The sequence below is a fragment of the Drosophila grimshawi genome, unplaced genomic scaffold, assembly GCF_018153295.1.
Source record: "Drosophila grimshawi isolate 15287-2541.00 unplaced genomic scaffold, ASM1815329v1 contig_44, whole genome shotgun sequence".
Classification (NCBI taxonomy): Eukaryota; Metazoa; Arthropoda; class Insecta; order Diptera; family Drosophilidae; genus Drosophila; species Drosophila grimshawi.
In genome coordinates this window covers 12,477,562-12,489,828 of record NW_025063240.1, presented here as the reverse complement: position 1 = coordinate 12,489,828, position 12,267 = coordinate 12,477,562, and the positions used below count along the sequence as shown (strand labels likewise).

Here is a 12,267-nt window from a genome sequence, read left to right as displayed (position 1 = left end):
CGTCAGTTATAAAAAATCTCTTATTTTATTTTTGTATTTTTTTTTTATTATTTACCATTTGCAGTGCAGCAGGCATAAAAACTTGCGGCCATTTGTTGGCCTGCAATTTACAGCTGTTTTTCTTCTAGTAAATATATATGAGTATAACTATGTGCCATAAATTATGTTCCTTATAATTTCCATTGCCATAAGTCTGGATCTGATTTATATATGTTCTGGCTTTAATTACGTAATTGTCAATTGATTGATTATGGCAATTTTAACAATATATTATATCAATTTTCCACAAATACATTTCAGTTTTTATCTCAACACACAGTATCTTTTAGTCGAGCACTATCAACTAAACCAATATTTATGCTGCTGTTGAGAATTGCACTCGCCATAGTTTACCGTCAGCCACTGACTGACTGTCTCAGTGAGTTGTTATTGTTGTTTGTTAGTGCAACTACTAAAGACAATTATTTTGTCGGTCCATCTACTTAGTTCATCTTATCCGTGCTGTTATCTGTTCTATTCTATTCTGTTCTGTTCTCTTCTCTTCAGTTTGCGCTGACTTCATTCATTCGTCTCTGTCGCATTTCCCTTGCGTCTCGACCCTTTTCTAATTTATTTTTTCTCCCTTACACGTTAAAGTTGAAGTTTGATGTTATGAACAGTCTTCGTTTTCCTTTCATTTTCTCGCTATAATTTTTGTTGTTGTTGTTGTTGATGTTGCTCTCCTTCCAGTTGTTGCTTGGCTGGTCGTGGATATCTGTCCCTTTGGATAAACCATAATTACTTCCTTGAACGCTGCGTTTTTCTGTCCACTTTCCCACTCTCAAGTTTTCAACTAGTTGTTGTTGATGATTTCCTTTTCTTTCTGTTTTTCCGGATTGCTTTGGTTTATTGCGATGTGGTCGCTGGGCAAAGTCCGAGACTGTCACAAGAGTCACTTCACAGTCAGCTAGTTTAGTTTTCAAGTGCCACGCCTCCCTTGGGCCTCAGCTTGGGCACCCTTTTGTTTGTTTTCTGTTTTTTTTTTCCGTGCCTGGTCATTTGCTAAAGTTTGCCGGATGAATATTAATTAAATGAGCTGCTGGAGTGCATTTGCATTTGCATTACTATTTTGGATATGCATTCGCATTTGTTGTTAATTAATTTCGTGTGCAAACTAAGGAAAGAATAATGTGCTGGCAAATATTAAAGTGCCGCAGGCCGAGCAAAGACCCCAAGTCATAAAATAGAAGAAAAAGACGGCCAAAATGCTGTTGCTCTGAATGAAATTATAAAAGAATCGTACCAAGGATGAGTTGGGCTTGCTGCCTATCACAATTTTATGGTCGGTGCGAAGGCGTGGCTGAAAAGAGCAACAGTGTTGTCTACGCTTTTTGTCTTTGCCGCCTACTTTGTGTATGCTGGTGTTGCATGCAACATCTGCCCACCTGCTACTACCACGTACAGTTGTTTGTTTGCCCCTTTCTTTTTTATAGCTGTCACCTTTCGGAAATAATCATATATGTGTCAGTGGGGGACAGCGGCAGCACTTCGCTTCGTTTGCTTTAGCTTTTCTAGTTTTTCGCTAGCTATCTATTTTCTTTTCGCATAAAGCACTTGCACACACCAACACACACACACACCTACACACCTACACACACTATGCAAGCGTAGAACTAAAAAAATAAAACAAAATAAAAAAAATAGTAGTAGCTGCCCGAGCGCATTTGGTTTTTCGTACGCTCTGGTTTTTACGCTCTAATTACGACTCCTACGAGCAGACCCCCTCATCTCCCACTCGCCATGTTCCCAACGTGTCCTGCCTTACACGTACACACACAGACACACATACCTTGCACCCAGTTCTTGCTTCGCCCCGCTGGTACTGCTTTTTATTCCCAGTTGCCGTGGCTCGTGTGCAATTGCCATGGCGCGCAGTCTAAACAAGGCTCACTTGCCTGCTGCTTTCAATTTGCAATGGCGGCTGTCATTTCAGCTCAATAGCAAACGCCACCCCACCCAACATCAGCCCATCCATAGTTACGCCCAGCGCAGAACAGCCCCTTCCAAGCCCATTATAATAGTTGGTCGAATGCGGTCTGTGTGTTTTTAAATCGTCGCTGGCATGGTTTTAAATTTTTCATACAGCACCTAGTTCAGCAATTGTTTTTCTAGCCATTCCATATTTGTTTTGGATTTGCATCGAAATTTAAAACGGTGGTCTTATTAAATGTTTCATTTGTTGCTGAGACTGCAATTTATTAAACGCAATTCATGCAATTTTCATGTGCGCCTTTATTGAACGATTACCAACATTTTATGGAGTTGAGTAATCTAATTTTTGTGAGGCAAGCAATTGAGATGTGTGGAGCTTATATATGATACTGTTTACTGTATATAATAATTAAGAGATTAGTTGCTTAGAAAATTCAAAATTCAATTTACTACTTCAACTAATTTCCGAACAACATGCATACCAATTAAGCTTAAAATTAAGTGCATAAAATGCACGTTTGCCAACTATATAAAAACAAAATCCAGCTGCAAAACAAAAAACTCTAAAGCAACATCAGAGAAACTGCAACGATGCGCACATAATGAAATACATGTTTGATTAAGTTTTTAACAATTTGGTTAATTAGTAGTGCCTTGATTCTCTTAGCGTGCAGAAACTGTTGTCCAACTTAAAGCCACATGCATATCCTCAACGCAGTATCCTTCTCCACTCCTTTTTTGAAAAAGTTTGGATGAAATAATAAGCCAGACAAGCAGCTTTCAGTATTGTTAAATGCTTGTTGTAATAAAGTTTATAATTACCCCAAAATTTAGTGCTCGATTTTGTGCGCCTGCCCGGCAGAACTTGCTGTAACTGGCCAAGTGGCAAATAGACACTCGCGCTGTGGCCATGTGGGCGGGGTTAGGTTATATCATAAACTAATACCAAAAATAGCGAATATATATATATATATACATATATATTTGTATGGCCGGAATTTATGGCAAGAAATATGAGCAAAGCCAAGTCATAACGTCATAAAGCACGCACACATGTGTCGCCAGTCCGAGCCGTTGCTCACGTGCCCCAACCCACTGCCACCAACTACTGCAATCCTGCACATACTGGCTGCTCCTGGTATTGGCTTTGTTTTGGAGCAAACGTACGAATTTTTTTGCAACTTTCGGTCGCAAGTTGCACAGGATATAGTCTGGCATAGTCACCAGTTTGGGAGCCGTAGCTAATGCCCTGACACTATGTGTTGCAAACTTGTACTCCACACCCACTCTAACCCACAATCCCTGCTCTCCTCGTGTGCTCACCAAATGTGCTTTTCGGGTTTTTTGATTTGCTTTCGGTTTTTGGGTATATTTTGGCTTTGCATGCTGAAATATGCCTTATGCATCTGGCATGTGGGCGTGGCATTTTCCACTACCGCTGCCAAATTCAAATTCAATTGTCAACAGCCATAGCAGTTGCCGGTGAAAAAGAAATAGCAAATGGCCATCACACACACTCATATACGTCCGCCACTCTGGCCACAAGCACAAACAGGCGCTAGTTTTTGGGCTTAGGCTTAGTTTGTTTCACGCACCACCTATACCGCAAACCCCATCTCCAAATACACACACATACACACACATACGCTCGTTACATAATGTGGCATCATTTTGTGGTCAGCATTTATGCAGGACATGTGCACACACACACACACACAAACACACACACACAATTTGCCCACGTACAATTTGCAGGCCTTTTGTTGACAATTTACGCCCTTGCACCACCCACATTTTGTGGTCGTTCTCAAATTTGACTTTTTGCGAGCGCTGGTGGAGCTGGTATTTAATGCACCACCAGCGACAGCAAAGTCAAAAGTTCAACCATAAGGTTAACTGAGCTGCAGTTCATTTAAAATTTCATACTACGCACTCGCTGTGCTGCAGACAACTTCAACTTTGACACTATTTTCACACCCTAGACTCATTAAAAATTATTAAAAACGGTATCTCATGTAGATGGGCAAATGTTATATATATATATTATAAATAACACAATATATAATTATTTTTAATGTACAATAAAGCTAAAATGTATGCTAGGGCAGGGCAGAGCCAAGAACAGTGTAACTTCTGGTTGCGTCTTCTCTATTTAAGCACTGTTACTTGTTGTATATTTATCTACATCGGTGCATACTGTTTCGCTACTCGTTGTCTTTTTCTTTGTTCTTCATTTTGTTGCAACTGCTGTCCGTTGCAGCAGAACAGTTCCGTAACTAAAGCTGAAAGGGTGGCAGCTGTATTAATTGATCGGTATTGTCTCTTTTAGCAAAAGAACAATATATATATATATATATAATATAATATTTATAGAGAGAGAGAGAGAGAGTAATTGAGAGAGAGGTGCGAGCAGTTGACTTATCGAAGGACGAGGCCATTAGCAGCAGCAAAACTGATACCCGTCACGAATCCTTTTGCCAGACAGCGCTTTATTGTTGGGGTGTTATTATTATTTTACTCGTACTTGCCCTCGCTTGTTGCTGCTGCTGCTGCTACTGGTGCTACTGGTGCTGTGAGTATGTGTGGTTATTATTATTGTTGTTGTTATTATAGTTGCTGCTGTTATTGTTGTTATTGTTGTTGTTGTTGTGTTGTGGTTTGCGGTTACTGTGGTTTTGCTATTTGCGGCATCTTTGGCTTGTCATGCGACGCTGACGCTGACGATGACGCTGACAACGATGACGATGACGATGACAACAATAGCAAAAATGTATTTTTTAATTGTACTCCCGGGGTAAACACACATATATCACAGCAACAGAACACAGAACGCACCATGAACTCAACTCAACTCAGCTCTGCTCAACTGAACTGAACTCAACTTAACTTTAGTGAGGCAGACTGGCAGGCAAACTGAGGAAGCGGAAATGACAGTACGACAATGGCGACAACAAGAACGGCAATGGCAATGCCAGATACAGAGTCAGAGGCAGTGGTAATGGCAAGGCAGCATAACATCTACCAACAACTTCAACTACAGTTCGCCTACTTGAGCCTGTGGCTGCCCCACTGCAGCTCACAAATGTGCGCATGGGGAGCCATACACGAGTGACGCTTAATGAAAGCGCAACAGACAATCCACCGCACAGAAGCAACAGCACTGAACCACAGCGGTGCGCAAAGCAAACCAAGCAAAGAGCAATGGGCATTGAGACAAAAACCACATAGCAAAGGCAGCAACATACCAATAATAATATTGCCATTAAGTGGGGAATTGAGATGACAGTCCAAATTGCATGCCAGCTGGCATAGGCCACAATATAAAATAAAAATATATGTATTTCTATTAGCTCGGCCCCTTAGTAATGGTAATAACGTGTAGTTGCTAGAAAATGTCAAACATTTCGAGTTGAGATAGTTTTCACAAATGCTTGCATTGCATGTTTGCCACAAATGAGTCATTAGGAAGCAAAAAAAGAGCGGAACGAGAACAAACAACTCATATGGCAATTTAATATTTCATTTAAATGAATGGACCAATTATTTATATAGCTGCTAGGACACATCAGTAGCATGATAATATTTAATTAATTTTTTTTATTTTAGTTAGGAAAAATGTTATCAACACAACAACTGCTGGTCTCTCAATTTGTATTTTGCAACAAGAACATAAGAACTGTAATTTAATAAAAAACACATCGATAATCACTTTGATAATAATCATATCACGCTGTTTATATTGCAATCACATGCAATTACATGGCAATTAACATTGAAGCCATTAAGCCATGAAGTGCACAACGTGACAGCAGCAACAAGCAAACAAACAAACAATGGCCGACCTCACGATTAATGCCTGTTTATTCTAGCCTTACACACACTCATCACGTGCTTGGATTGTATTTATGTTGCCATATAATTTTAAGCGTGTGTGGATTCTTGGTCAGCACAAGCAGTTGACCAGTTGGCCAGCTGCCTTATTGTTTTGACCGTAAATAATTACGAAATTCACTTAGCAAATGTTTTGCCTGCCAATTATCTTTGTCAAATAACGACAATCTAACCTTTCCCTCTCTATCTTTCTGTATCTGTACCTGTCTCGAAGCTATGCTATTAATTATCCCTTTTCTTGAGTGGGCCGCTGGAGCCAGTACTTGAAATTGTAATAAAATTAATGCAGCAACAAGTTAAGCATCTGTACTGCTTGTTGCAAGCCTGATTTGTGAAGTTGTAAGCACATAAAGTACAATCATTAAATCCTAATATACCATTTATTGCTCTTGCTGATCGTTAAATTGACAACAAGCATTGCAGTGCTTTTATGTGTGCTTCTCATTTGAAATGGCTTTTTCTGTGGTGAGGCGAGTTTAACGTTACAATGTTTATAACATCCCATTTGGGAGTCAAAGGATCAGTGGAGAGTACACACACATTACTTGAAAAGATAGCCACTCGATTGCCGTATTTAACTAAGAGTTGATAATTAAATTATCTAATCTATTGGGAATATTCACTTAGCTCGTTTTATTTACTACTCTACTATTGCTCTGTGGTTATTTATTACCAGAAATATAGTTATAATGTACTTGGCTCTAAATACATTCACACATATAAACCTATGAGCTACGTGCTATTTAGCATAGCATATGGTTTTTATACTAAGCACACCCATTCGACTTTTTTTTTTTTTTTTGGTTTTTTGTTGGCCTATGTTGGGAATTTGTAAAATCAAATACACCAAATATGATTTATTTCACGTAAAACAAACAATGGCCAAGCTCAACAGTAACACATAAGCTGACAAGTATCGTGCCCCTCACACACATACAAAAACACACACATACGCACACACACACACACATACACGCACATGCACACACACAATGCGCTTACGCAGACACCTGAATAAGCCGGCAAAAAATACATTTGCATACGTATGTGTGTGTGTGTGTGTGTGTGCTAACGTGCTGGGTGCTGCTGCTGTTTATGTGTAAACATTCATTAAAATGTCGAACATCGAAAGTGCCTATTCAGGTTGTTGTTGCCACGGCTGCGCCCATCGTATCCGCCACAGCAGAAACAGCAGATGCATCTGCAAATAATTGTCAGCTTACACGAGCTGAATGCAATGCAATGCAACAGCAACAGCAACAACAACAACAATAACAATAACAAAAACAGCACCAGCAACAGCGACTGCAAAGTGGAAAAAAATCTAGCAACCAAAATGAAACAATCACGTGCTCCATGAAATCTATGCAAGCGTGTATAAATGCACGTGAAAGTGGGATTGCAATGCCATTGGGAGCGGGACTGAGAGGGTTGAGAGGAGAGCGTGGTGTGTGTGGAAGTGTGAGGGTAAGGGGAAAGGGGAGGCATAAAGTAGTGAAGCGAGTGCGCAACTAGGAAGCGTATCCTGATATTGCTGCTGCTCCTGCTGCTGCTGCTGTTCCTGCTGCTGATGGGACGCGCTGCGGCGGAAGTCAAACGTTATTTGTAATGAAAACAGGGGCATGTGTTGGATATATATGTGTGTGTGTGTGTGTGTGTATATGTGTGACTAACGATGCCAAAGTCTTTGTCAATGTGGGTGTGTATGTCAATGTGTGTGTGTTTTTGCCAAAGTTGGTGCATTGCCAACGCACTTCAGCAGCAAAAGGAGCTACAGGATTTCAGCAGAATTGTGTAGGGCATGTGTGGTGCAGGAGGGGGAGGGTCAGAGATATTTGAACTGCGACAACGAAAAATGCTGCTGCACATGACGCGTGATTTATGTATTTTCGTCAAATGGCAGCCACCGCAGCAGCAGCAGCAGTAGCAGCAACAACAAGAATCACAAGCAATAGTTTCTGCTGTGGCACTGCAATGAAATGCTAATGATGCCATGCCAGAGATGTTTTGATAACCGTCACGAGTGCGACACTGCCGCATCCTTGCACCACAATACATACACACACACGCACACACACACACACACACACACATAAACATGCATAAGCTCCTGTGTATAGTTTTTGTCTAATGTCTGTCGTTTTTTCTCCGTTTTTTTTTTCTATTTGCAGGATCACAAGCTGAAGCACATGGCTGAGCTGCAGCAATCAGTTGTCACCGATCAGGAGACACGCCATCAGATTCAGGCACAGATTTTGCAATGGGAGGAGAATCTTGAGCGTCTGCACTGTGAACAGTTCCGACTACGTTGCTATATGGCCTCGCTCCAAAGCGGCGAGTTGCCCAATCCAAAGGTGAGTTATATTATACCATTACAACGCCGCCATTTCGCCTACCACCGCCCAGCCGCCAATGGGCGTGGCCCGTAATGGCAAATGGCAATTGACGCAATTTGTTTTACCTAACGGAAGCCACAGAAAGTTCACATTACGTGACTGAGATTGCGTCAATTTGAATTACTTAGCTTCTGACGCTGATGGTCCTGCCCCTTGTCTACGTCTACTACCTTCTGTGTCCTCTCCCCCGCTATATCCTGCTTGCTGCTCGCATCGCGCTGAGTGCGTGGTGATAAACTGCGTACCTGAAACTGCTATTCAATGCAAAGTAGTTGTCAAGTGCACAGGATAACAGGATCAACTTGGGCAAGTAACAGGTTGTGCTCAAAGTAAGCGCATAACGACCGAAGCAAGAATACTGTGTAGTCGATGTATTCCTTCCTCCCTTTTACGTGTACGCTTCAGAGCATGTAAGACTATTAGAAAAGTTAAGAGCATACATTATGTTATTAAATTCGCAAAGTATTCAAAATCATTTTGGCCAAGACAGAAAATATTTTATGATTGAATTTCCAGCGAAACTTCTACTGTATTATGTTGGGTGCAGAATATTATTAAATATCCCGTTCGTTTGCACTTTCGTTTCTTTTTACATAAGACTTTTGATAAGACTCCTTCCGAACTTCAACAACTGCAATTGCAATTTAATTAAAATTAATATCTCATTCAGTGTAGTAGTTGTGTTAATTGGGTCGCTTTTAATCCCATATGCATTGATAATAATAAATAACAAGTAAACAAGAGTCCCAAACCTTTAACATTTCCATACCTAATTAAAAGCAAGTCTTGTCATAATCTGCTTAAAAATAACACAATACAACAGGAGCAGAGATTGATTAAAAATACCTAAGCCCAAAGCATAACATAAAACCCATTCATACGCACTTGTGAAACATCAAAACGGGCCATAAAGGAGATTATCAAGACAGCTCCATCCTCAATAATGCCCCAAATTAAAGCCCCAAACAGAGTCCTGGACTAAAAGCTTTTGGCCCTGTTGTCTTTAATTGCTTTCCACCTACATATTTGCGCAATGGCTGGTTGGCTGGTTGGCTGGTTGGAACGCAATTTCGATTGCTCAAACTACGTAGTTGAGAGAGCCAAAGATGTGTACCGTTAATTTCCATAACACAATTTAAGCGTTTTAAAAGAGCTGCAGCTTAAAGGGTCAAAAGGGCGACCCAGCTGCTGTTGACTGGCAACTGCAGATATTACACAAAACTAGCAACAACAACAGCAACACCAAGAACATCAACGATAAGACGAAGATGCTTAAGCAAAAGAGCTGCTCGAACTTTGTACACCATTCAAAATATTTGCGAGGCCAAGTTGATGGGTGACGAAAAAGGGTTGCAAGTTAATTGCGCTTTTTATAGCTTGTTGATTGCAGCAGTGTGGGGATTGGTTGGTAGCAAGTGGATACTGGGGTAGTGGCAGTAACTGCAGTTGTGTTTTCAACTCAACACAACTTGCATAAAGAGCAGCCACATTTATTATTAATAACCGCAAAACTCAAACAACTTCAGCAGCACCACTTACACGAGAAAGTGCATGCACCGGAGGCTATTTACACAGCACACTTGCAAACCCAAGCATACACACGGCCAGACAAACACACTCACACTCACACACATACATATAAGCGGCACTTAATGTGCTTTTTGCAGTAGTGTATGTATGCATGATGCAATTAATTATGTCATATCAGAATCTCCCAGTTGCTCTTTGAACGGTTTTCAACTTTTAACTTGCTTGTTACAGTCACCTGTCTTGGACAGTTTAAACACAGGTTCAATCTAAATCAGAAACACTCACAAAGTTTTAGGTTTACGACTTGCAAACTTTCCACCTTGGTCTATTTATAAGCATTCTTTAAGGACTCGGATTTATAATTAACTCTTCTGCTGATATTAAAGATTTTGAGTAAATTCATTGCTACTTCAATAAATAACAATCTAAAAATGTATCTTAATGCTTAATTCTATCTCTTTCTTTTGCAGTCACTGCTCACACATGTGTCGCGTCCCACAAAGAACACTTTAAATAAGCTGGGAGTCTTTACGGTCTCCTCATTCCATGCGTTCATCTGCGCCCGGTCACCATCGCTGCTTAATAATCTGTTGGCTGGACGTGGGGCTACCAAGCGACGACCTCCGATGTTATCCCGCTCCAATAGCGGCTCCAGTCGCCGCTCCATGCAGGTGAGTCATACATACATACGATTTGGGGCCCTTGGCTCGTATGCGTAATAAAATTATATCAATTTTGAATCGATTTTATGGCGCAACTGTTGTCACCAATGGGTGTTTCCAATTTTATGGTTTGGCTTTTGTAATGTGTGTGTGTGTGTGTGTATGTGTGTGCGTGTTTGTGTATGTTTAAATAATTGAATTTATATTTAAGGCAGCGGAAACGGCATTAAAAGCCAAATTGAGCGCTAATGCGCAGATGAACGGCCAAATGTGTCGCCAGACTTCCAAGTCCACCACAGAGTCCTCTAATGTATCTACATGTACAGACATAATTCTGTGGTGGTCGCAGCCGCGTATTTTTAGTATATTGTCTTCTTGTTTTTATTATTGTTGTGCGCTTCACTTATAATTTAAATTTAATGGCCATTAGGAATTACAAAAACAAATTTATGTAGCCTGCGAAAAAAAAGTACATTTTAGACAAATTCTTTAGATAGCCACGAAAGCCATTAGGCAAATGGCACAAGCAAAAAAATAATAACAATCCAAAGTTCTAAAAATATTTGCATAAAATACGCAGCTCGTTTAAAATAGCCAAGCTTATCTCGATAGAACAGACAAACGCACGCAAATCACAAATTTTGAAAACAGTTTACAATATACAAATATATCTCAAACTAAAAGCATTGCACTTACTGTTCGTTCAGTATTTCATTTAATAGTCCAATGAGTAAATACTGAAATTTCAATTTGTGAATTTTCGCTTACCTTAAACCACAAATACCAATGAAAATCCACAGAAATTTCATGCAATTTTTTCTCAATTGCACCACAAGTTGCAAGGTTTATTAAGTAAACGCAGCATGAAATCAAAAAGTATTAAAGTATATTAAATAATAAAGTCAATTTGCAGAAATTGATACTTGAAGTCGCGTTGAGATCTGTGTGGTTGAGGTTTTTAATACACTTCCAAAGGGTAAAACGAATATCCTATGCAATTTGTTACACACTGAATTAACTTTGTTTTAGTAGATTGAGATTTATTTTTTTAGCATTATGAGTTTACTATTATTGATATATTTTGTGTTGCTTTATTTTCTGGCTCGTTATGTGTTTCATGCTGCTTATTTGATAAACTTCAATTAGAATTGGCAGGTTGTAATTCATGTTTTTAATGAAATTCATTTAATAAATTCAATTTGTTTCGATTATTGGCAAAATAATCTTGTGCGCTGCAGAAATATACATACACACACACACACACACAAACACGTGTGCACAGAGGCGTACACACTTCATTTCCAATTAAATTTGCCGACGCTGCACAATTGCAGCCGCAGTTACGGTCGCTTTCGCTGCCGCAATCGCAGTCGACGTCGCAGTGAAGCCCAAAATATGCATGGTAAAAACAAGCTAACGAAACATAAATATATATATATATATGTATATATATATATATGTATATATATAAAGCGTTACTAACGCAAAAAGAGAAACATCTCCTTTTTTTTGCACTGAAAATTCAATGAATTTGAAAAATGTACATTTGATTTGCTTGATAGTTTTGCATAGTCAACTTAGTTTAATACGTGGGGATGTGTGTATGATGTGGGTGTGTGAAGTATGTGTGTGATGTGGCTTTCATGTACCCAGCATGTCAGCTGCAATGCAGCTGAAATTGCAATTGAAAATGAAATCAAATCAAATTAAAGGTATCCACCAGCGCACGTTGCGACTTCAAAATGGCAATTATAGAGCTGCAAACTGTGAACTGCGAACTGTCAGCTGCGCCGCGAAAACTCAGTGGAAGGAGTGCC

The 12,267-nt window shown here is 39.8% G+C and overlaps 1 protein-coding gene across 15 annotated transcripts in view; it reads left to right on the top strand.

Annotated features, from left to right (window-relative positions):
• The window catches only part of LOC6558325, an 87,611-nt gene that overhangs the window by 44,777 nt on the left and 30,567 nt on the right, over nucleotides 1-12,267 (top strand). For all 15 annotated transcript variants that reach the window (XM_043215681.1, XM_043215680.1, XM_043215682.1 and 12 more), the window contains 2 exons: nucleotides 8,034-8,216; nucleotides 10,259-10,459. In XM_043215681.1, the coding sequence (XP_043071616.1) occupies nucleotides 8,034-8,216; nucleotides 10,259-10,459 (384 nt within the window). The remainder of the gene's footprint in view (nucleotides 1-8,033; nucleotides 8,217-10,258; nucleotides 10,460-12,267) is intronic.